The 27,235-nt window shown below is 43.9% G+C and overlaps 1 protein-coding gene across 4 annotated transcripts in view; it reads left to right on the top strand.

Annotated features, from left to right (window-relative positions):
- Positions 1-27,235, top strand: part of LOC137423023 (uncharacterized) — a 149,853-nt gene that overhangs the window by 9,453 nt on the left and 113,165 nt on the right. For all 4 annotated transcript variants that reach the window (XM_078771129.1, XM_068109811.2, XM_068109802.2 and 1 more), the window contains exon 3: positions 1,278-1,490. In XM_078771129.1, the coding sequence (XP_078627255.1) occupies positions 1,278-1,490 (213 nt within the window). The remainder of the gene's footprint in view (positions 1-1,277; positions 1,491-27,235) is intronic.

The raw sequence follows: 27,235 nt of genomic DNA, 5'->3' as shown, positions 1-27,235 counted from the left end.
TTAGGAGTGGAGGAATGGTTGATCAGAGTAGTGATGGCAATGTACAAAAGAGCGTGCACAGCTGTAAGGACGAAGGACGGGAACAGTGGTGAGTTTGAGGTGAAGGTGGGAGTGCATCAGGGGTCGGTACTAAGTCCACTACTATTTGTAGCTGTGATGGAGGTGCTGGCTCGGAATGTAAAGGAGGGTTTGCCGTGGGAGTTGTTGTATGCAGATGATCTGGTGTTAATTGCAGAAAGTATGGATGGACTGAAGGAGAAGATGAACAAGTGGAAGGAATGTATGGAGACACAAGGTCTGAAGGTGAATATCGGAAAAATGAAGGTGATGGCAAGTGGTAAAGCATGTGGTGAGGTCGAAAGAACTGGGAAGTGGCTGGGTGCTATGTGCAGGAAGGGTGTCGGATTGAATTCCATTCAATGTACAATGTGCGCTGAGTGGGTTCATCAAAAATGTTGTGGTTTGAGAGGGTCATTAACCAGTGTGGCAGTTACATTCAAGTGTAAGGTGTGCACAGAGGGAGCTGCAGATGGAGGAAATGTTGAGTTGGATCTTGGAGACGGCGTGAAGTTGGAAGGTGTGAAAACATTTTGTTACCTAGGAGACATGCTGAATGGAGAAGGTGGATCAGACTCGGCAACGGTTACTAGAGTGAGATGTGCATGGAAGAAGTTTTCGGAACTGCTTGGCGTGCTGACGAGGAGGGGAGTGTCGTTGAAGCTGAAGGGAAAGGTGTATGCTGCATGTGTGAGAAGTGTTATGATTTATGGGAGCCAGACATGGGTAATGAACATAGAGCAGCAATGAAGGCTGGAAAGGGTGGAAATGCGAATGGTTCGGTGGATGTGTGGAGTATCGTTGAGACAAATGACAAATTGCGAAAGATGATGGGAATAGAGCCTGTGATGGATGCTGTGAAGAGAAACAGTTTGAGATGGTTTGGTCATGTGTTGAGGAAGGATGAAAGTGACTGGTTGAGAAGAGTGATGGAAATGAATGTAGAAGGAAGTACAGGATGGGGAAGACCGAGAAAGACCTGGCTAAAGATGGTCGAATAAGAAATGCGGGCAAGGGGGTTAACGAGGGGAGATGCAGAAAATAGGGCAAAATGGAGAAGATTGTCATGGGGACCGCAAGGCTAACCCCTGCTCTGGCAGGGAAAATGGCCTTAAAATGCCTGTTGTTGTTGTATACTCTTATTGAATGGGAGTTGCTCAAAACTTTTCTATTGACGAAAGTTTGCCAATTGTTTTAACCATTATTCTTTCTTATTTTAGGAACCCCAAAATCCTGGAACATCCACCTTTGAGTGCAGCAGCATACAATACGTCACAACAACCAATGGAAGCTTGTTGAAGGAAGTTACCATGAAAAAAAAGGTCTTTGTTGAGCTATCCCGTTTGCCCACTGGGAATTTGCAGCAAGAAATCTCTGATGATTGCATGCAACAAGATTTGCCTTTGGGAGAAAAAGAAGAATGCATTTTGAAGGTAATTACAGATATTTTAATTTTGGTATGTCTTTTGATGCACGATGAGAAATATCAAATTCCATTTCAGCACAGATCATGTTTTTGTTTATTTTGTGCAATGACTTCTCTTCTGTGCAGGAACATATTATCAAGGGAAGAATGTTATCTAAAAGTACAGTACGTTTAAAACGTAATGCTGTTTTAAGTCGGCAAAACAACGATGTTAGAGTTGTCAAGTGGCCAGAGGCCATGCCATGTAGAATATTTCAAAATCATGGGGCTGCATTTTCGGATAGCCTGAATGACCGAACACAATAGGCCGGTGGCTTAAATTGTCAAACAAATCGATGACAAATGCCTTGTTGCAAAACCAACTATGTATCTGTATTATACTCAGTTAGACTTGGTACTAAACGTTGGCTGATGGATTGGGTCTTGCTCGTCCGTGCGTGCGTCCATTCGTAACCGTATCTCGGACATGTATGGACCGATTTTGTTCATACTTAAGGCAATACATGATAATATACATATGCACATAATTTTGTTTCACGATGCTATAAAAGATGGCCGAGTGGTGGCCATTTTAGTTGTAAATCACTCTCCCCCTCCCCCGAATGTTGAACATGTCCTCAACTATTTCTCGGACAGGCATTTATCGATCTTGTTTAAACTTGGCACACAGATGATAGTAGTCGGAGAATGGGGTCCTGAAGCACCAACCAACAGACATTCGCTGACACTCATTCTCACTCACTACATTCGTTCGCTGTCGGTCGGTGCTTTCAAGACACCCCATTCTCCTACGACTTGTGGTGGAAGGGAACATTGGGGGAAGGGGAATTAGGAGGGGCAGGAGAGGGAGAAATGGGGGAAGGGGAAATTGGTAGAGGGGGACTGCATTTGATTATACTCATAAAGTGGACCAATTAATTGTTGTTTATGTTTTATTTTAGGGAATAATTTAATTTTCTTATAACACTCATCACCATCAAGTATATTAACAAAACAATATGTTGGAACTTGGTTCTTGGTACAAGTATCTTTGTTGAGCAGAGATGAAATGATACACTTCTCTTAATGGCCTCGTTTGAGCACCTCCTGAACCACATATCATTTTAAGATTGTAGTAAATTATTTTCCCATTGTTTTCTTGGCAAGCATCAACATTTTCTGTCCATTCAAGGATGTTTACTCCTCTGGGAGGAGCCTCTAACTTATTTGTACTTAAATGTATTCGCCTATTTGTGTTATTTACTTTTCTTTTGGTTATTTCTTCTATAAGACTTATTTGATATTTTTCACTTTCGTTATGCTCCCATTTAAATACCAAGGCTGCGTTTTTCTCCACTCTTTGGTTTGGTTATTGCTTGGTTCTATCATTTATATATCAGTAAAAAACAAGCGTTACGCCTCGGTCCCCCGTCGGTGAAGTGATGCGAGTTGACAAAGTGGAAGACGCAGGAAACATGGAAGAGTCGATAATATTTGCGAGTGGGTTGGAGACACACCCACCCACCAGATTAGAAGTTAGTAGTTTGTTTATTAGTCCCCTACCGGTGTACACCGGAGGGGAATATAGGTTTGCAGTCCGTCTGTCCGTCTGTCCGTCTGTCCGTCTGTCAGTCCGTCAGTCCGCCTCATTGCACCGTTGTTTCATTGACTGTATGAGCACTCAAATCAGCCTGGGGAATGCCCAAATCAGCTCCTGTTCCCACTCAGCAAGGGTCTGTGACTGACGGTCATGGCAAGATTCGAACGCGACAATCAATGACATCTCAGAGATATTCAATTGGATTGAAATCTGCTGAGATGGCAGGCCAGGGTGTCATGACATTAAAGTTGGCATTGACAATAATGTTCCTTGTTCGACTGGCCCTGTGAGCGGATGCATTATCATGCATAAAGATGATTCCTGGACCATTGTTGAAGGGTTAGAAACAAATGTTGCTGTTGGATCTTATTACTGTAACAATCTGCCGTCAGATTTGACATGGATATGAATCAGGTTGGTGCGAAAGGTTTCAGCAATACCACCCCACATCATGACACTTCCACGTCCAAAATTTGCAGGTTCCTAGACACAGAGTGGGGCATAACGCTGATTACATCTTCCCTCGACCCGTGCATGGCCACCATGCCCTTCAAGGAGAAAAACTGGATTAGTCACTGATCATAACACTTGCCCATTGCCTCCATGGCCATTGGGCATGCTGACTTGACCACCAAGTGTGCTTGGATGTGTTGTGGTTCAAGTCTAAGAACAACAACACACAACAACATGCATTTTAAGGCCATTTTCCCTGCAAGAGCGGGGGTTAGCCTTGCGGTCCCCATGACAATCTTCTCCATTTTGCCCTATTTTCTGCATCTCTCCTTGTTTAACCCCCTTGCCCGCATTTCTTCTTCCACCATCTTTAGCCAAGTCTTTCTCGGTCTTCCCCGTCCTCTACTTCATTCTACATTCATTTCCATCACTCTTCTCAACCAGTCACTTTCATCCTTCCTCAACACATGACCAAACCATCTCAACCTGTTCCTCTTCACAGCATCAATCACAGGCAATATTCCCATAATCTTTCGCAATTCATCATTTGTCTTCCTCTCTCTCAACGATACTCCGCACATCCATCGAACCATTCGCATTTCCACCCTTTCCAGCCTTCGTTGCTGCTCTACGTTCATTACCCATGTCTCGCTCCCATAAATCATAACACTTCTCACACATGCAGCATACACCTTTCCCTTCAGCTTCAGAGACACTCTCCTCCTCATCAGCACGCCACTCAGTTCCCGAAACTTCTTCCATGCACATCTCACTCGAGCAACCGTTGCCGAGTCTGATCCACCTTCTCCATTCAGCATGTCTCCAAGGTAGCAAAATGTTTTCACACCTTCCAGCTTCACGCCGTCTCCAAGATCCAACTCAACATTTCCTCCATCTGCAGCTCCCTCTGTGCACACCTTACATTTGAATGTAGCTGCCACACTGGTAAATGACCCTCTCAGACCACTACATTTTTGATGAACCCACTCGGCGCACATTGTACATTGAATGGAGTTCACTCCGACACCCTTCCTGCACACAGCACACGGCCACTTCCCAGTTCTTTCCACCTCACCACATGCTTTACCACTTGCCATCACCTTCGTCTTTCCGATATTCACCTTCAGACCTTTTGTCTCCATACATTCCTTCCACTTGTTCATCTTTTCCTTCAGTCCATCCATACTTTCCGCAATCAACACCAGATCATCTGCATACAACAACTCCCACGGTAAACCCTCCTTTACGTTCTGAGCCAGCACCTCCATCACAGCTACAAATAGTCGTGGACTTGGTACCGACCCCTGATGCACTCCACCTTCACCTCAAACTCACCACTGTTCCCGTCCTTCGTCCTTACAGCTGTGCTCGCTCTTTTGTACATTGCCATCACTACTCTGATCAACCATTCCCTCCACTCCTAACTTCCTCAATGCCCATGTCAATACTTTGCGTGGAACCCTATCGAATGCTTTCTCCAGATCAACAAACCCCCAAAAAAACTTCTTCCTCTTCTCCATGTACTACTCCTGCAACTGCCTCACAATGAAAAGCGTGTCTGTCGCTCCTCTTCCTGGCATAAATCCAAACTGCATTTCGTCGATCTTCACTTTATTCCCAACCTCCTCTCCAACACCCTTTCAAATACCTTCATTCCATGCTCCAATAACTTTATCGCTCGATACGAGCCACAGTCCAGAGGGTCACCTTTCCCCTTGTATAGAGGGACGAGGGTACTCACTTCCCAATCCACTGGAATGCGGCCTTCTTTCACCACCAGATTACAGATCTCTGTCATTCTCTTCGCACCCCAACTTCCTGCTTCCTTCAACATATCTCCCACAACTCCCGTCGGCCCTCCCGCTTTTCCAAACTTCATTGCTTTTTCACTTCCTCAACTTCCTTCTCAGTTATCTTCTCTGCCGGTCCTAAAACTGGGTTACTCTCTATGTTGCCATCCCATTCATTCTCTGTATTCAACAGTATTTCCATATATCTTTTCCATCTTCCTTTAATTCCATCTGGGTTATCTGGGATTCCAGATTCCATCTGGGAACGAAAAACTTTGCACCTCCATATCTCCGAAAGTGCTGAATAGAAAAAATTGAGACATGGCTCATTGTAAAGAACTCTCCTTGGGGAATAAAATATGTTAATGATGACGTCATCAGTCACGTGTTTCGGCCGCCATCTTGGAAAAACCTAAAAACTTTGCACCTCCATATCTCTGAAGGTACTGAATAGAAAAAATTGAGACATGGCTCATTGTAAAGAACTCTCCATGTGGAATAAAATATGTTAATTATGACGTCATCAGTCACGTGGTTTGGCAGCCATATTTGTCCTAAATGGCCGATAGAGTAAATTCCGGCAGTTCCTCGGTCCCTGACCGATTTTTTTGTCTCTTTGTCTGTTTGCAGCACTACGTCTACACCGTTGCACGTAGAATCGCCAAACTTTGCACACGTATTTGTCTTGCCCTCTAATATACTGTGCCCAAATTATGACGTCATCGGTCACGTGGTTCGGCCGCCATCTTGGAAAAACCGAAAAATCGAGATCGCCTCGCGAGATCTTGGAGACGGCGGCAGGGATTTTCGAAGCTCCACACGGTCTCCACGTTTTTCGAAGTTAAGTCTGTTCACAATTGTATTTTGTCGAAACTGTATTTATCTTTCGGTGTGTGAAGTTATTGTGTGCAACTTTGGTTGTTTCTCGGTGTTTATCTTTCATAAATTGATCGTCTGTTTGCCGTGTCGTGTCTTGAGGCCTTGTACAGTGTGCACTGTACAACCTTGAGGCTTTGTTTTTCTCTCAGCGGTCCGTCTTTTGTGATCCAATAACTTTCGTTCTCTGTATTCCCAGGCTTTTCACCCATAGCCTACTTCCTTGTGTAAATCTCAACTCAAAAAAAAAAAAAAAAAAAAATTTCCCTTCTCTGTTATCATTCGTTTATTCATTCTTATTCGTTCGTTCGTTCTTTGACCACGTGTTTCTCCCCCATTTCCCCAGATAGTTTTCACTCATTAACCTTCAATGTTTACACTTTCCCCTCAAGTTATGTATTCCGTCATATTTTATAACACCCTTTTCTTCTTCTTCTTTAAAAGGCTGCTTTCGACTTGCTCACCAAATCAATTCATCCCCAAAAAAATATCCATCTCCTATAGTGCCTTTTTTCTACATTCCCTAAACTCTCCTGCACTCCATCCTCCATCCAGCGTCCTTAAACGTATTTTTAACTCGAAGGTCACAAGCAACTCATTTTGCAATAAATGTTCGTTTCCCATAAATCGTACACTTTCAAAAATCCAAACTCACCCCTCCCCTCCAAATCTTCCCCATAACCCCTCCCCTCCAAATCTTCCCCATCACCCCTCCCCTCCAAATCTTCCCCATCACCCATCCCTTTCAAATCTCCCCCCTTGCCCCCTCCCTCCTAAACGACCCCCTCACCCCTCCCCGCCAAGACGCCCCCTCGCCCCTCCCCTCCTAGACTCCTGCCTCACCCCTCCCCTCCAAATCTCCCCCATATCCCATCCCTTTCAAATCCCTCCCCTTGCCCCTTCCCTCCCAAACTTCCCCCTCACCCCTCCCCTTCAAATCTCCCCACCCTCATTGCTTCTCAATTTCCCCCCTCTCACTCCCCCTCCTCAAAGCGTCCTCCCCGCTTCTTCCCCCTTCAAACTCTCACCTCCATCTCCCCCAACCTTCTGCCTCGCTCTTCCCCCTCCTCAAATAACACCTCATTGTGGCTCACCCAATCACCATCAAACCTTTTGTCCGCCCCATCCTTCCCTTTCTCCGAGCTATTCTGAAATCTCTGACACACCTTCAACAGCTCTCCCTACCTCTTCCACCTCTTCCACATCTTACCCTACCCCTCCTCCCCCCTGTTCTGTATCTGATGCTCCCCCTTCCTCTTCATTAACGGTATGGACCTCAAACATCCGGGGCCTTCGTTCAAACTTAACTGATCTCTCCATACAGGTTGCTTCTGTCAAACCAGACGTGATCTGCTTAACAGAAACTTTCCTCCTTTATGATGTCTCTGATTCCATAGTATCTCTCCCGGGCTACTCCCTCCTCCGGTATGATAGACCTGAGCCTCGTCCTGGAGGCGGGGTTGCTATCTTTATCAAAAACTCTCTTCCTCACTCGCCCTGCACTGCACTCTCTCCACCTCACCCCCAGGAATACCTCTGGCTACGGCTTCCCCTTCGCTCCCACCTCTTGTTCATATGTGTGTTGTACCGTCCACCAAACAGTGATGACTCCATCTACATCTCGCTGTCTGATGATATGGACCAACTTCTATCTACTCATCCCAACTCTCTCTTCCTCATATGTGGTGATTTCAACTGTCGTCATGCCAGTTGGCTGGGTGTGGGTACCTCTCTCACCAGCCATGGCTCCTCAGCAAAGGACTTCTGCGACTCACTGGGACTGACACAATCTGTCAATTTCCCGACCCGGATCTCAGTCAACGGAACATCTTCTCTTCTGGACTTGGTTATGACTAACTTCCCTGAAAATGTCTGCTGCTCTTCTTCTGCTCCGATCGGATCATCTGATCATGTCCTTGTTAAAGTGGACATCTCTCTGACCATCCTCAGGGAGCCTGCTCAGCGTCGACGAGTCTGGCATTTCACTCAGGCCAACTGGCACGGTCTTCAAGCAGCCATCAATCATCTGGACTGGTCTCCCATCTCTACCACCTCTGACATCAACTCATCCTGGGAATTCTTCCAAAGTAAATTGCTCTCTCTCATGCACAGATTTATCCCATCTCGTCTTCAGTTGTCATACCCTTCCTCCCGTCCATGGTACACGGAATCTTGTGGTGAGGCTGTTGCCCAGAAACAACTTGCCTTCGTCTCCTGGAAAGCAAATCCAACGGAAGGAAATCTCATTTCCTTTCACAAAGCCCGAAACAAGTGTGTGTCCACTCTCAGGAGAGCCAGGAAACAATATCTCTCCGTTCTCAAGACCGAACTCTCTTATCTGTCTCCCTCTTCCAAATCCTGGTGGCGTCTGGTCAAATCCGTTTCTGGTGTTTGTTCCCCCTCCATCCCCTCCCTTACCTCAAACGGCTACACAGCTGACTCCGCACGTGAAAAAGCTGAATGCCTCAACTCTGTGTTTGCCTCTAAATCTTGTGTCCCAAACCCATCCCTCTCTGTACCCACCATACCCAGTCGTACCCTGCTGCTCCTGGACTCCGTGTCCTTTCCTCCTGACAAGGTGGAAAAGTTTCTGTCAACCCTCGACTCTGATTCTGCAACTGGACCCGACGGCATCAGCCCACGGGTCCTAAAATCCTGCTCTGCTGCTCTATCTCACCCTCTCTCTGTTCTCTTCACCCTCTCTTTTGCTCAAGGTCAACTGCCATCTGCTTGGAAATCAGCCAACATCACCGCTTTGCACAAAAAAGGTGCAAAAACAGATCCTAGCAACTACAGACCAATCAGCCTTCTCCCAATTATCAGCAAAGTCATCGAATCCATCATTGCTTCGGATATGAAATCTTTCCTCTTCTCCAATGGCTTGATCTCTGATCATCAATTTGGTTTCAGACCAGGTCACTCTACTCTGGACATGCTGCTTCTGCTGTCTCAACAATGGATGGAGGTCCTCAATGCCAAACAGGAAATTAGAGCTGTCTCCCTCGACATATCACGTGCCTTCGACACGGTCTGGCACCCCGCTCTGCTCACCAAACTCTCCTCCTTTGGTATCCATGGAAATCTCCACGCATGGCTGGCGGACTTCCTCTCTAGTCGTCGTCAACGTGTGGCCCTGAATGGGTTTCTCTCATCTCCTCTTCCTGTTCAGGCTGGAGTTCCCCAAGGCAGTGTTCTGGGCCCCGTGCTTTTTCTGGTCTTCATCAATGATCTCTCTGACTCTCTCGAAAATCCTCTCTATCTCTTTGCTGATGACTCCACTCTCTGCCGCTCCATTCCTCTTCCCTCAGATCGGCAGTCTGCTGCCTCCTCACTCTCTGAAGACCTGGACAAAATCACAGACTGGTCAAACAAGTGGAACATGTCTTTCAATCCTGACAAATCTCACACTCTTACTATGTCTCTCCGAAAAGATCGACTGGACAACCCTCCCATCTACTTTCTCAACAATCCTCTCCAAGAAGTTCTGTCGCTCAAGATTTTGGGTCTCACTATCTGCCATGATCTTTCTTGGGAAAACCACATTTCCAAGCTGGCCTCCAAAGCCAGTCGCCGACTGGGCATCCTCCGTCGTGCGAAGTCCTTCCTCGGCACACCTGAGCTCCTCACCACATACAAGGCTTTCATCCGCAGCTCAATGGAATACTGTTCTCCCCTATGGGCCGGTGCTCCTGCCTCACACCTAGCTCGGCTTCACGCTGTTGAAACCAAAGCTTTCAGAATTATTGGAATCTCCCGCGATGAAGCTATCTCTGAGGGCCTTTCACTCACTCACCGCAGGCAGGTAGGTGGTCTTTCTGTCTTCTACCGACTCCTCTCCGGCCTTGCACCCCCAGCTCTCTCTGTGCTCTGTCCCCCAAATATTCCTACAGGTCGCACAAGATCTGCCAGCAACCCTCTGATGGTTAAACTGCCGAAATCTCGGCTCTCTGCTCACCTTCACTCTTTCATTCCTCTTTTCTCCCGCCTCTGGAACAAACTCCCTCACTCCCTTCAATCCCACTCCTCCCTCCAGGTCTTTAAAACAGCTGTTCACCACCATCTCTTATCTTCCCCCATCCAAAACCTTGATCTTTTCTACCCCCGCTAATTCACCCCAGATCCACCTTGTTTGAAATTCCAACTTCTTTCCTGGAAGTCCTGGCAGTGTCCATATGTTTTATACCTCTCCCACCGCCCCCTTCCCACGCCCCCCCCCCCCAAAGCCCTCGCCCTCTCTCAGATCTCTCGATGTCTCCATGTCTCTCGGTCCCTGCTCTCAAATGTTGTGTTTGTGTCCTTCCCCCTCTCTCCCCATCTTGTCTACCGCTCCCTATGTTATATGTTTTTTGTGTCGGTTTGTCTTTCTGTGTGATTAATGTTCGCTCTTTCACGAGCCTCGACCTTGTATACAAAAAAAAAAAAAAAAAAAAAATGTTGCACCTCCATATCTCCGAAAGTGCTGAATAGAAAAAATTGAGACATGGCTCATTGCAAAGAACTCTCCATGGCGAATAAAATATGTTAATGATGACGTCATAGGTCACATGGTTCGGCCGCCATATTTGTCTTAAATGACCGATAAAAAAGTAAATTCCGGCAAGTCCTCAGTCTCTGACCGATTTTTCATCTGTTTGTTAAAAGATCCCGGCAAGCATGTTGATCTGTTTGTTTGTTACTTGCCGGAAAAAATTCTGGCAAGTATGTTGATCTGTTCGTTTGTTACTTGCCGGAAAAGATTCCGGCAAGTATGTTGATCTGTTCGTTTGTTTGTTACTTGCCGGAAATGATTCCGGCAAGTATGTTGATCTGTTCGTTTGTCTGTTTGTTACTTGCCGGAAAAATTTTCCGGCAAGTATGTTGATCTGTTCGTTACTTGCCGGGAAAATTTTCCGGCAAGTATGTTGATCTGTTCGTTTGTTACTTGCCGGAAAAATTTTCCGGCAAGTATGTTGATCTGTTCGTTTGTTACTTGCCGGAAAAGATTCCGGCAAGTATGTTGATCTGTTCGTTTGTTTGTCTGTCTGTTTGTCTGTTTGCAGCACTACGTCTACACCGTTGCACGTAGAATCACTAAACTTTGCACACGTATTTGTCTTGCCCTTTAATATACTGTGCCCAAATGATGACGTCATCGGTCACGTGGTTCGGCCGCCATCTTGGAAAAACCGAAAATTTTTGCACCTCGATATCTCAAAGTGCTGAACAGAAAAAATTGAGACATGGCTCATTGTAAAGAACTCTCCATGGGTAATAAATATGTTAATGATGACGTCAGCGGTCACGTGGTTCGGCCGCCATCTTGGGAAAAACGAAAATTTTTGCACCTCCATATCTCCGAAAGTCCTGAACAGAAAAAATTGAGACATGGCTCATTGTAAAGACCTCTCCATGGGGAATAAAATATGTTAATGATGACGTCATCAGTCACGTGGTTCGGCCGCCATCTTGGAAAAGCCGAAAATTTTTGCACCTCCATATCTCCGAAAGTCCTGAACAGAAAAAATTGAGACATGGCTCATTGTAAAGAACTCTCCATGGGGAATAAAATATGTTAATGATGACGTCATCAGTCACATGGTCGGCCGCCATCTTGGAAAAACGGCAAAACTTTGCACCACGATATCTCCAAAAGTGCTGAACAGAAAAATTTGAGACATGGCTCATTGTAAAGAACGCTCCATGGGGAATAAAATATGTTAATGATGACGTCATATGTCACGTGGTCGGCCGCCATCTTGGAAAAACGGCAAAACTTTGCACCACTATATCTCCAAAAGTGCTGAACAGAAAAAATTGAGACATTGCTCATTGTAAAGAACTCTCCATGGGGAATAAAATATGTTAATGATGACGTCATCAGTCACGTGGTTCGGCCGCCATCTTGGAAAAATCGGAAATTTTTGCACCTCCATATCTCCGAAAGTCCTGAACAGAAAAAATTGAGACATGGCTCATTGTAAAGAACTCTCCATGGGGAATAAAATATGTTAATGATGACGTCATCAGTCACGTGGTTCGGCCGCCATCTTGGAAAAACCGAAAAAATTTGCACATCCATATCTCTGAATGTACTGAATAGAAAAAATTGAGACATCGCTCATTGCAAAGATCTCTCCATGGAGAATACAATATGTTAATGATGACGTCATCGGTCACGTGATTCGGCCGCCATCTTGGAAAATCCGAAAAACTTTGCACCTCCATATCTCCGAAAGTGCTGAATAGAAAAAATTGAGACATGGCTCTTTGTAAAGAACTCTCCATGGGGAATAAAATATGTTAATGATGACCTCATCAGTCACGTGGTTCGGCCGCCATCTTGGAAAAACGGCAAAACCTTGCACCACTATATCTCCAAAAGTGCTGAACAGAAAAAATTGAGACATGGCTCATTGTAAAGAACTCTCCATGGGGAATAAAATATGTTACTGATGATGTCATCAGTCACGTGGTTCGGCCGCCATCTTGGAAAAACCGAAAAACTTTGCACCTCTATATCTCCAAAAGTGCTGAATAGAAAAAATTGAGACATGGCTCATTGTAAAGAACTCTCCATGGGGAATAAAATATGTTAATGATGACGTCATCGGTCATGTGGTTCAGCCACCATATTTGTCCTAAATTGCCGATAAAAAAGTAAATTCCGGCAAGTCCTCGGTCTCTGACCGATTTTTCATTTGTCTGTCTGTCTGTCTGTCTGTCTGTTTGTCTGTCTGTTTGCAGCACTGCGTCTACACCGTTGCACGTAGAATCGCCAAACTTTGCACAAATATTGGTCTTGCCCTGGAATAGACTGTGCCCAATTGATGACGTCATCGGTGACGTGGTTTGGCCGCCATCTTGGAAAAACCGAAAAACTTTGCACCTCTATATCTCCGAAAGTACTGAACAGAAAAAATTGAGACATGGCTCATTGTAAAGAACTCTCCATGGGGAATAAAATATGTAAATGATGACGTCATCAGTCACGTGGTTCGGTCGCCATCTTGGAAAAACGGCACAACGTTGCGCCACTATATCTCCAAAAGTGCTGAACAGAAAAAATTGAGACCTGGCTCATTGTAAAGAACTCTCCATGGGGAATAAAATATGTTAATGATGACGTCATATGTCACGTGGTCGGCCGCCATCTTGGAAAAACCGAAAAACTTTGCACCACTATATCTCCAAAAGTGCTGAACAGAAAAAATTGAGACATGGCTCATTGTAAAGAACTCTCCATGGGGAATAAAATATGTTAATGATGACGTCATCAGTCACGTGGTCGGCCACCATCTTGGAAAAACGGCAAAACTTTGCACCACAAAATCTCCAAAAGTCCTGAACAGAAAAAATTGAGACATGGCTCATTGTAAAGAACTCTCCATGGGGAATAAAATATGTTAATGATGATGTCATATGTCACGTGGTCGGCCGCCATCTTGGAAAAACGGCAAAACTTTGCACCACTATATCTCCAAAAGTGCTGAACAGAAAAAATTGAGACATGGCTCATTGTAAAGAACTCTCCATGGGGAATAAAATATGTTAATGATGACGTCATCAGTCACGTGGTTCGGCCGCCATCTTGGAAAAACCGAAAAACTCTGCACCTCCACATCTCCAAAAGTCCTGAATAGAAAAAATTGAGGCATGGCTCATTGTAAAGAACTCTCCATGGGGAATAAAATATGTTAATGATGACGTCATCGGTCACGTGGTTCGGCCGCCATATTTGTCCTAAATGGCGGATAAAAAAGTACATTCCGGCAAGTCCTCGGTCTCTGACCGATTTTTCATTTGTCTGTCTGTCTGTTTGTCTGTCTGTCTGTTTGCAGCACTGCGTCTACACCGTTGCACGTAGAATTGCCAAACTTTGCACACATATTGGTCTTGCCCTGGAATAGACTGTGCCCAATTGCTGACGTCATCAGTCACGTGGTCGGCCGCCATCTTGGAAAAACCGAAAAACCGAGCACCTCCATATCTCCGAAAGTGCTGAATAGAAAAAATTGAGACATGGCTCATTGTAAAGAACTCTCCATGGGGAATACAATATGTTAATGATGATGTCATTGGTCACGTGGTTCGGCCGCCATCTTGGAAAAACCGAAAAACTCTGCACCTCCACATCTCCAAAAGTCCTGAATAGAAAAAATTGAGACATGGCTCATTGTAAAGAACTCTCCGTGGGGAATAAAATATGTTAATGATGACGTCATATGTCACGTGGTCGGCCGCCATCTTGGAAAAACGGCAAAAATTTGCACCACTATATCTCCAAAAGTGCTGAACAGAAAGAATTGAGACATGGCCCATTGGAAAGAACTCTCCATGGGGAATAAAATATGTTAATATGACGTCATCTATCACGTGGTTCAGCCGCCATATTTGTTCTAAATGGCCGATAAAAAAGTACATTCCGGCAAGTCCTCGGTCTCTGACCGATTTTTCATCTGTCTGTCTGTTTGTCTGTTTGTCTGTCTGTTTGCAGCACTGCGTCTACACCGTTGCACGGAGAATCGCCAAACTTTGCACACATATTGGTCTTGCCCTGGAATAGACTGTGCCCAAATGATGACGTCATTGGTCACGTGGTTCGGCCGCCATCTTGGAAAAACCGAAAATTTTTGCACCTCGATATCTCAAAGTGCTGACAGAAAAAATTGACACATGGCTCATTGTAAAGAACTCTCCATGGGGAATAAAATATGATAATGATGACGTCATCAGTCACGTGGTTCGACCGCCATCTTGGAAAAACCGAAAATTTTTGCGCCTCCATATCTCCGAAAGTCCTGAACAGAAAAAATTGAGACATGGCTCATTGTAAAGAACTCTCCATGGGGAATAAAATATGTTAACGATGACGTCATCAGTCACGTGGTTCGGCCGCCATCTTGGGAAAACCGAAAATCTTTGCACCACTATATCTCCAAAAGTGCTGAACAGAAAAAATGGAGACATGGCTCATTGTGAAGAACTCTCCATGTGGAATAAAATATGTTAATGATGACGTCATCAGTCACGTGGTTCGGCCGCCATCTTGGAAAAACCGAAAAACTTTGCACATCCATATCTCTGAATGTACTAAATAGAAAAAATTGAGACATGGCTCATTGCAAAGAACTCTCCATGGAGAATACAATATGTTAATGATGACGTCATCGGTCACGTGATTCGGCCGCCATCTTGGAAAATCCGAAAAACTATGCACCTCCATATCTCCGAAAGTGCTGAATAGAAAAAATTGAGACATGGCCCATTGTAAAGAACTCTCCATGAGGAATAAAATATGTTAATGATGATGTCATCGGTCACGTGGTTCGGCCGCCATCTTGGAAAAACCGAAAAACTCTGCACCTCCACATCTCCAAAAGTCCTGAATAGAAAAAATTGAGGTATGGCTCATTGTAAACAACTCTCCACGTGGAATAAAATATGTTAATGATGACATCATCGGTCACGTGGTTCGGCCGCCATATTTGTCCTAAATGGCCGATAAAAAAGTACATTCCGGCAAGTCCTCGGTCTCTGATCTGTCTGTTTGTTACTTGCCGGAAAAAATTTTCCGGCAAGTATGTTGATCTGTTCGTTTGTCTGTCTGTTTGTCTGTTTGTCTGTTTGTCTGTCTGTCTGTCTGTCTGTCTGTCTGTTTGCAGCACTGCGTCTACACCGTTGCACGTAGAATCGCCAAACTTTGCACACATATTGGTCTTGCCCTGGAATAGACTGTGCCCAATTGATGACGTCATCGGTGACGTGTTTCGGCCGCCATCTTGGAAAAACCGAAAAATTTTTGCACCTCTATATCTCCGAAAGTACTGAACAGAAAAAATTGAGACATGGCTCGTTGTAAAGAACTCTCCATGGGGAATAAAATACGTAAATGATGACGTCATCAGTCACGTGGTTCTGGCGCCATCTTGGAAAAACCGAAAAACGTTGCGCCACTATATCTCCAAAAGTGCTGAACAGAAAAAATTGAGACTTGGCTCATTGTAAAGAACTCTCCATGGGGAATAAAATATGTTAATGATGACGTCATATGTCACGTGGTCGGCCGCCATCTTGGAAAAACGGCAAAAATTTTCACCACTATAACTCCAAAAGTGCTGAACAGAAAAAATTGAGACATGGCTCATTGCAAAGAACTCTCCATGGGGAATAAAATATGTTAATGATGACGTCATCAGTCACGTGGTCGGCCGCCATCTTTGAAAAACCGAAAAACTCTGCACCTCCACATCTCCAAAAGTCCTGAACAGAAAAAATTGAGGTATGGCTCATTGTAAAGAACTCTCCATGGGGAATAAAATATGTTAATGATGACGTCATGTATCACATAGTTCGGCCGCCATATTTGTTCTAAATGGCCGATAAAAAAGTACATTCCGGCAAGTCCTCAGTCTCTGACCGATTTTTCATTTGTTTGTCTGTCTGTTTGTCTGTCTGTCTGTCTGTTTGCAGCACTGCGTCTACACCGTTGCACGTAGAATCGCCAAACTTTGCACACATATTGGTCTTGCCCTGGAATAGACTGTGCCCAATTGATGACGTCATCGGTGATGTGGTTCGGCCGCCATCTTGGAAAAACCGAAAAACTTTGCACCTCTATATCTCCGAAAGTACTGAACAGAAAAAATTGAGACATGGCTCATTGTAAAGAACTCTCCATGGGGAATAAAATATGTAAATGATGACGTCATCAGTCACGTGGTTCGGTCGCCATCTTGGAAAAACGGCAAAACGTTGCGCCACTATATCTCCAAAAGTGCTGAACAGAAAAAATTGAGACATGGCTCATTGTAAAGAATTCTCCATGGGGAATAAAATATGTTAATGATGACGTCATATGTCACGTGGTCGGCCGCCATCTTGGGAAAACGGCAAAACTTTGCACCACTATATTTCCAAAAGTGCTGAACAGAAAAAATTGAGACATGGCTCATTGTAAAGAACTCTCCATGGGGAATAAAATATGTTAATGATGACGTCATATGTCACGTGGTCGGCCGCCATCTTGGAAAAACGGCAAAACTTTGCACCACTATATTTCCAAAAGTGCTGAACAGAAAAAATTGAGACATGGCTCATTGTAAAGAACTCTCCATGTGGAATAAAATATGTTCATGATGACGTCATCGGTCACGTGGTTCGGCCGCCATCTTGGAAAAACTGAAAAGCGTTGCACCTCCACATCTCCGAAAGTGCTGAATAGAAAAAATTGAGACATGGCTCATTGTAAAGAACTCTCCATGGGGAATAAAATATGTTAATGATGACGTCATCGGTCACGTGGTTCGACCGCCATATTTGTCCGAAATGGCCGATAAAAAAGTAAATTCCGGCAAGTCCTCGGTCTCTGACCGATTTTTCATTTGTTACTTGCCGGAAAAGATTCCGGCAAGTATGTTGATCTGTTCGTTTGTTTGTCTGTCTGTTTGTCTGTCTGTTTGTTACTTGCCGGAAAAGATTCCGGCAAGTATGTTGATCTGTTCGTTTGTTTGTCTGTCTGTCTGTCTGTCTGTCTGTTTGTCTGTCTGTCTGTTTGCAGCACTGCGTCTACACCGTTGCACGTAGAATCGCCAAACTTTGCACACATATTGGTCTTGCCCTGGAATAGACTGTGCCCAATTGATGACGTCATCGGTGACGTGGTTCGGCCGCCATCTTGGAAAAACTGAAAAACGTTGCACCTCTATATCTCCGAAAGTACTGAACAGAAAAAATTGAGACATGGCTCATTGTAAAGAACTCTCCATGCGGAATAAAATATGTAAATGATGACGTCATCAGTCACGTGGTTCGGTCGCCATCTTGGAAAAACGGCAAAACGTTGCGCCACGCTATCTCCAAAAGTGCTGAACAGAAAAAATTGAGACATGGCTCATTGTAAAGAACTCTCCATGGGGAATAAAATATGTTAATGATGACGTCATATGTCACGTGGTCGGCCGCCATCTTGGAAAAACGGCAAAACTTTGCACCACTATATCGCCAAAAGTGCTGAACAGAAAAAATTGAGACATGGCTCATTGTAAAGAACTCCACATGGGGAATAAAATATGTTAATGATGACGTCATCAGTCACGTGGTCGGCCGCCATCTTGGAAAAACGGCAAAACTTTGCACTACGAAATCTCGAAAAGTGCTGAACAGAAAAAATTGAGACATGGCTCATTGTAAAAAACTCTCCATGGGGAATAAAATATGTTAATGATGTCATATGTCACGTGGTCGGCCGCCATCTTGGAAAAACGGCAAAACTTTGCACCACTATATCTCCAAAAGTGCTGAACAGAAAAAATTGAGACATGGCTCATTGTAAAGACCTCTCCATGGGGAATAAAATATGTTAATGATGATGCCATCGGTCACGTGGTTCGGCCGCCATCTTGGAAAAACGGCAAAAACTTTGCACCACTATATCTCCAAAAGTGCAGAATGGAAAAAATTGAGACATGGCTCATTGTAAAGACCTCTCCATGGGGAATAAAATTTGTTAATGATGACATCATATGTCACGTGGTTCGGCCGCCATCTTGGAAAAACCGAAACCTCCACATCTCCGAAAGTGCTGAATAGAAAAAATTGAGACATGGCTCATTGAAAAGAACTCTCCATGGGGAATAAAATATGTTAATGATGACGTCATCGGTCACGTGGTTCGGCCGCCATATTTGTCCTAAATGGCCAATAAAAAAGTACATTCCGGCAAGTCCTCGGTCTCTGACAGATTTTTCATCTGTTTGTCTGTCTGTTTGCAGCACTGCGTCTACACCGTTGCACGGAGAATCGCCAAACTTTGCACACATATTGGTCTTGCCCTGGAATAGACTGTGCCCAATTGATGACGTCATCGGTGACGTGGGTCGGCCGCCATCTTGGAAAAACCGAAAAACGTTGCACCTCCATATCTCCGGAAGTGCTGAATAGAAAAAATTGAGACATGGCTCATTGGAAAGAACTCTCCATGGGGAATAAAATATGTTAATGATGACGTCATCAGTCACGTGGTTCGGCCGCCATCTTGGAAAAACCGAAAAACTTTGCACCTCCATATCTCCGGAAGTGCTGAATATAAAAAATTGAGACATGGCTCATTGGAAAGAACTCTCCATGGGGAATAAAATATGTTAATGATGACGTCATCGGTCACGTGGTTCGGCCGCCATCTTGGAAAAACCGAAAACTTTGCACCTCAACATCTCCGAAAGTGCTGAACAGAAAAAATTGAGACATGACTCATTGGAAAGAACTCTCCATGGGGAATAAAATATGTTAATGATGACGTCATATGTCGCGTGGTTCGGCCGCCATCTTGGAAAAAAAATGGCACTTCCATATCTCTGAAAGTGCTGAATAGAAAAAATTGAGACATGGCTCATTGAAAAGAACTCTCCATGGGGAATAAAATAAGTTAATGATGACGTCATCTATCACGTGGTTCAGCCATCAGTCACGTGGTTCGGTCGCCATCTTGGAAAAACGGCAAAACGTTGCGCCACTATATTTCCAAAAGTGCTGAACAGAAAAAATTGAGACATGGCTCATTGTAAAGAACTCTCCATGGGGAATAAAATATGTTAATGATGACGTCATATGTCACGTGGTCGGCCGCCATCTTGGAAAAACGGCAAAACTTTGCACCACTATATTTCCAAAAGTGCTGAACAGAAAAAATTGAGACATGGCTCATTGTAAAGAACTCTCCATGGGGAATAAAATATGTTAATGATGACGTCATATGTCACGTGGTCGGCCGCCATCTTGGAAAAACGGCAAAACTTTGCACCACTATATTTCCAAAAGTGCTGAACAGAAAAAATTGAGACATGGCTCATTGTAAAGAACTCTCCATGTGGAATAAAATATGTTCATGATGACGTCATCGGTCACGTGGTTCAGCCGCCATCTTGGAAAAACTGAAAAGCGTTGCACCTCCACATCTCCGAAAGTGCTGAATAGAAAAAATTGAGACATGGCTCATTGTAAAGAACTCTCCATGGGGAATAAAATATGTTAATGATGACGTCATCGGTCACGTGGTTCGACCGCCATATTTGTCCGAAATGGCCGATAAAAAAGTAAATTCCGGCAAGTCCTCGGTCTCTGACCGATTTTTCATCTGTCTGTTTGTCTGTTTGCAGCACTGCGTCTACACCGTTGCACGGAGAATCGCCAAACTTTGCACACATATTGGTCTTGCCCTGGAATAGACTGTGCCCAATTGATGACGTCATCGGTGACGTGGTTCGGCCGCCATCTTGGAAAAACCGAAAAACTTTGCACTTCTATATCTCCGAAAGTACTGAACAGAAAAAATTGAGACATGGCTCATTGTAAAGAACTCTCCATGGGGAATAAAATATGTTAATGATGACATCATCAGTCACGTGGTCGGCCGCCATCTTGGAAAAACGGCAAAACTTTGCACCACGAAATCTCCAAAAGTGCTGAACAGAAAAAATTGAGACATGGCTCATTGTAAAGAACTCTCCATGCGGAATAAAATATGTTAATGATGATGTCATATGTCACGTGGTCGGCCGCCATCTTGGAAAAACGGCAAAACTTTGCACCGCTATATCTCCAAAAGTGCTGAACAGAAAAAATTGAGACATGGCTCATTGTAAAGAACTCTCCATGGGGAATAAAATGTTAATGTTGACGTCATAGGTCACGTGGTTCGGCCGCCATCTTGGAAAAAAAGGCAAAACGTTGCGCCACTATATCTCCAAAAGTGCTGAACAGAAAAAATTGAGACATGGCTCATTGTAAAGAACTCTCCATGGGGAATAAAATATGTTAATGATGACGTCACATGTCACGTGGTCGGCCGCCATCTTGGAAAAACGGCAAAACTTTGCACCACTATATCTCCAAAAGTGCTGAACAGAAAAAATTGAGACATGGCTCATTGTAAAGAACTCTCCATGGGGAATAAAAGATGTTAATGATGACGTCATCAGTCACGTGGTCGGCCGCCATCTTGGAAAAACGGCAAAACTTTGCACCACGAAATCTCCAAAAGTGCTGAACAGAAAAAATTGAGACATGGCTCATTGTAAAGAACTCTCCATGGGGAATAAAATATGTTAATGATGATGTCATATGTCACGTGGTCGGCCACCATCTTGGAAAAACGGCAAAACTTTGCACCACTATATCTCCAAAAGTGCTGAACAGAAAAAATTGAGACATGGCTCATTGTAAAGAACTCTCCATGGGGAATAAAATATGTTAATGATGACGTCATCGGTCACGTGGTTCGGCCGCCATATTTGTCCTAAATGGCCGATAAAAAAGTACATTCCGGCAAGTCCTCGGTCTCTGACCAATTTTTCATCTGTTTGTCTGTTTGTCTGTTTGTCTGTTTGCAGCACTACGTCTACACCGTTGCACGTAGAATCACCAAACTTTGCACACGTATTTGTCTTGCCCTCTAATATACTGTGCCCAAATGATGACGTCATCGGTCACGTGGTTCGGCCGCCATCTTGGAAAAACCGAAAATTTTTGCACCTCGATATCTCAAAGTGCTGACAGAAAAAATTGAGACATGGCTCATTGTAAAGAACTCTCCATGGGGAATAAAATATGTTAATGATGACGTCATCAGTCACGTGGTTCGGCCGCCATCTTGGGAAAACCGAAAAACTTTGCACCACTATATCTCCAAAAGTGCTGAACAGAAAAAATGGAGACATGGCTCATTGTGAAGAACTCTCCATGTGGAATAAAATATGTTAATGATGACGTCATCAGTCACGTGGTTCGGCCGCCATCTTGGAAAAACCGAAAAACTTTGCACATCCATATCTCTGAATGTACTGAATAGAAAAAATTGAGACATGGCTCATTGCAAAGAACTCTCCATGGAGAATACAATGTTAATGATGACGTCATCGGTCACGTGATTCGGCCGCCATCTTGGAAAATCCGAAAAACTATGCACCTCCATATCTCCGAAAGTGCTGAATAGAAAAAATTGAGACATGGCTCATTGTAAAGAACTCTCCATGGGGAATAAAATATGTTAATGATGACCTCATCAGTCAGGTGGTTCGGCCGCCATCTTGGAAAAACGGCAAAACTTTGCACCACTATATCTCCAAAAGTGCTGAACAGAAAAAATTGAGACATGGCTCATTGTAAAGAACTCTCCATGGGGAATAAAACATGTTAATGATGATGTCATCGGTCACGTGGTGCGGCCGCCATCTTGGGAAAACCGAAAAACTTTGCACCACGAAATCTCCAAAAGTGCAGAATGGAAAAAATTGAGACATGGCTCATTGTAAAGAACTCTCCATGGGGAATAAAATATGTTAATGATGACATCATCTATCACGTGGTTCAGCCGCCATATTTGTTCTAAATGGCCGATAAAAAAGTACATTCCGGCAAGTCCTCGGTCTCTGACCGATTTTTCATTACTTGCCGGAAAAGATTCCGGCAAGTATGTTGATCTGTTCGTTACTTACCGGAAAAATTTTTCCGGCAAGTATGTTGATCTGTTCGTTTGTCTGTTTGTCTGTCTGTCTGTCTGTTTGCAGCACTGCGTCTACACCGTTGCACAGAGAATCGCCAAACTTTGCACACATATTGGTCTTGCCCTGGAATAGACTGTGCCCAATTGATGACGTCATCGGTGACGTGGTTCGGGCGCCATCTTGGAAAAACGGCAAAACGTTGCGCCACTATATCTCCAAAAGTGCTGAACAGAAAAAATTGAGACATGGCTCATTGTAAAGAACTCTCCATGGGGAATAAAATATGTTAATGATGACGTCATATGTCACGTGGTCGGCCGCCATCTTGGAAAAACGGCAAAAATTTGCACCACTATATCTCCAAAAGTGCTGAACAGAAAAAATTGAGACATGGCTCATTGTAAAGAACTCTCCATGGGGAATAAAATATGTTAATGATGACGTCATCAGTCACGTGTTCGGCCACCATCTTGGAAAAACCGAAAAACTTAGCACCTCCATATCTCCGAAAGTGCTGAATAGAAAAAATTGAGACATGGCTCATTGTAAAGAACTCTCCATGGGGAATAAAATATGTTAATGATGATGTCATCGGTCACGTGGTTCGGCCGCCATCTTGGAAAAACCGAAAAACTCTGCACCTCCACATCTCCAAAAGTCCTGAATAGAAAAAATTGAGGTATGGCTCATTGTAAAGAACTCTCAATGGGGAATAAAATATGTTAATGATGACGTCATCGGTCAGGTGGTTCGGCCGCCATATTTGTCCTAAATGGCCGATAAAAAAGTACATTCCGGCAAGTCCTCGGTCTCTGACCGATTTTTCATTACTTGCCGGAAAAAATTTCCGGCAAGTATGTTGATCTGTTCGTTTGTTACTTGCCGGAAAAGATTCCGGCAAGTATGTTGATCTGTTCGTTTGTTTGTCTGTTTGTCTGTCTGTCTGTTTGTCTGTCTGTTTGCAGCACTGCGTCTACACCGTTGCACGGAGATTCGCCAAACTTTGCACACATATTGGTCTTGCCCTGGAATAGACTGTGCCCAATTGATGACGTCATCGGTGACGTGGTTCGGCCGCCATCTTGGAAAAACCGAAAAACTTTGCACTTCTATATCTCCGAAAGTACTGAACAGAAAAAATTGAGACATGGCTCATTGCAAAGAACTCTCCATGGGGAATAAAATATGTTAATGATGATGTCATATGTCACGTGGTCGGCCACCATCTTGGAAAAACGGCAAAACTTTGCACCACTATATCTCCAAAAGTGCTGAACAGAAAAAATTGAGACATGGCTCATTGTAAAGAACTCTCCATGGGGAATAAAATATGTTAATGATGACGTCATCGGTCACGTGGTTCGGCCGCCATATTTGTCCTAAATGGCCGATAAAAAAGTACATTCCGGCAAGTCCTCGGTCTCTGACCAATTTTTCATCTGTTTGTCTGTTTGTCTGTTTGTCTGTTTGCAGCACTACGTCTACACCGTTGCACGTAGAATCACCAAACTTTGCACACGTATTTGTCTTGCCCTCTAATATACTGTGCCCAAATGATGACGTCATCGGTCACGTGGTTCGGCCGCCATCTTGGAAAAACCGAAAATTTTTGCACCTCGATATCTCAAAGTGCTGACAGAAAAAATTGAGACATGGCTCATTGTAAAGAACTCTCCATGGGGAATAAAATATGTTAATGATGACGTCATCAGTCACGTGGTTCGGCCGCCATCTTGGGAAAACCGAAAAACTTTGCACCACTATATCTCCAAAAGTGCTGAACAGAAAAAATGGAGACATGGCTCATTGTGAAGAACTCTCCATGTGGAATAAAATATGTTAATGATGACGTCATCAGTCACGTGGTTCGGCCGCCATCTTGGAAAAACCGAAAAACTTTGCACATCCATATCTCTGAATGTACTGAATAGAAAAAATTGAGACATGGCTCATTGCAAAGAACTCTCCATGGAGAATACAATGTTAATGATGACGTCATCGGTCACGTGATTCGGCCGCCATCTTGGAAAATCCGAAAAACTATGCACCTCCATATCTCCGAAAGTGCTGAATAGAAAAAATTGAGACATGGCTCATTGTAAAGAACTCTCCATGGGGAATAAAATATGTTAATGATGACCTCATCAGTCAGGTGGTTCGGCCGCCATCTTGGAAAAACGGCAAAACTTTGCACCACTATATCTCCAAAAGTGCTGAACAGAAAAAATTGAGACATGGCTCATTGTAAAGAACTCTCCATGGGGAATAAAACATGTTAATGATGATGTCATCGGTCACGTGGTGCGGCCGCCATCTTGGGAAAACCGAAAAACTTTGCACCACGAAATCTCCAAAAGTGCAGAATGGAAAAAATTGAGACATGGCTCATTGTAAAGAACTCTCCATGGGGAATAAAATATGTTAATGATGACATCATCTATCACGTGGTTCAGCCGCCATATTTGTTCTAAATGGCCGATAAAAAAGTACATTCCGGCAAGTCCTCGGTCTCTGACCGATTTTTCATTACTTGCCGGAAAAGATTCCGGCAAGTATGTTGATCTGTTCGTTACTTACCGGAAAAATTTTTCCGGCAAGTATGTTGATCTGTTCGTTTGTCTGTTTGTCTGTCTGTCTGTCTGTCTGTTTGCAGCACTGCGTCTACACCGTTGCACAGAGAATCGCCAAACTTTGCACACATATTGGTCTTGCCCTGGAATAGACTGTGCCCAATTGATGACGTCATCGGTGACGTGGTTCGGGCGCCATCTTGGAAAAACGGCAAAACGTTGCGCCACTATATCTCCAAAAGTGCTGAACAGAAAAAATTGAGACATGGCTCATTGTAAAGAACTCTCCATGGGGAATAAAATATGTTAATGATGACGTCATATGTCACGTGGTCGGCCGCCATCTTGGAAAAACGGCAAAAATTTGCACCACTATATCTCCAAAAGTGCTGAACAGAAAAAATTGAGACATGGCTCATTGTAAAGAACTCTCCATGGGGAATAAAATATGTTAATGATGACGTCATCAGTCACGTGTTCGGCCACCATCTTGGAAAAACCGAAAAACTTAGCACCTCCATATCTCCGAAAGTGCTGAATAGAAAAAATTGAGACATGGCTCATTGTAAAGAACTCTCCATGGGGAATAAAATATGTTAATGATGATGTCATCGGTCACGTGGTTCGGCCGCCATCTTGGAAAAACCGAAAAACTCTGCACCTCCACATCTCCAAAAGTCCTGAATAGAAAAAATTGAGGTATGGCTCATTGTAAAGAACTCTCAATGGGGAATAAAATATGTTAATGATGACGTCATCGGTCAGGTGGTTCGGCCGCCATATTTGTCCTAAATGGCCGATAAAAAAGTACATTCCGGCAAGTCCTCGGTCTCTGACCGATTTTTCATTTGTCTGTTTGTCTGTCTGTTTGTCTGTCTGTCTGTTTGCAGCACTGCGTCTACACTGTTGCACGTAGAATCGCCAAACTTTGCACACATATTGGTCTTGCCCTGGAATAGACTGTGCCCAATTGATGACGTCATCGGTGACGTGGTTCGGCCGCCATCTTGGAAAAACCGAAAAACTTTGCACCTCTATATCTCCGAAAGTACTGAACAGAAAAAATTGAGACATGGCTCATTGTAAAGAACTCTCCATGGGGAATAAAATATGTAAATGATGACGTCATCAGTCACGTGGTTCGGTCGCCATCTTGGAAAAACGGCAAAACGTTGCGCCACTATCTCCAAAAGTGCTGAACAGAAAAAATTGAGACATGGCTCATTGTAAAGAACTCTCCATGGGGAATAATATATGTTAATGATGACGTCATATGTCACGTGGTCGGCCGCCATCTTGGAAAAACGGCAAAACTTTGCACCACTATATCTCCAAAAGTGCTGAACAGAAAAAATTGAGACATGGCTCATTGTAAAGAACTCTCCATGGGGAATAAAATTTGTTAATGATGACGTCATCGGTCACGTGGTTCGGCCGCCATTTTGGAAAAACCGAAAAATTTTGCACCTCCATATCTCTGAATGTGCTGAATAGAAAAAATTGAGACATGGCTCATTGTAAAGAACTCTCCATGGGGAATAAAATATGTTAATGATGATGCCATCGGTCACGTGGTCGGCCGCCATCTTGGAAAAACGGCAAAACTTTGCACCACTATATCTCCAAAAGTGCTGAACAGAAAAAATTGAGACATGGCTCATTGTAAAGATCTCTCCATGGGGAATAAAATATGTTAATGATGACGTCATCAGTCACGTGGTCGGCCGCCATCTTGGAAAAACGGCAAAACTTTGCACCACGAAATCTCCAAAAGTGCTGAACAGAAAAAATTGAGACATGGCTCATTGTAAAGAACTCTCCATGCGGAATAAAATATGTTAATGATGATGTCATATGTCACGTGGTCGGCCGCCATCTTGGAAAAACGGCAAAACTTTGCACCGCTATATCTCCAAAAGTGCTGAACAGAAAAAATTGAGACATGGCTCATTGTAAAGAACTCTCCATGGGTAATAAAATTTGTTAATGATGATGTCATATGTCAC

The sequence above is a fragment of the Myxine glutinosa genome, chromosome 1, assembly GCF_964187855.1.
Source record: "Myxine glutinosa chromosome 1, kmMyxGlut1.1, whole genome shotgun sequence".
NCBI lineage: Eukaryota > Metazoa > Chordata > Myxini > Myxiniformes > Myxinidae > Myxine > Myxine glutinosa.
This window is presented reverse-complemented; position numbering and strand designations above follow the sequence as displayed.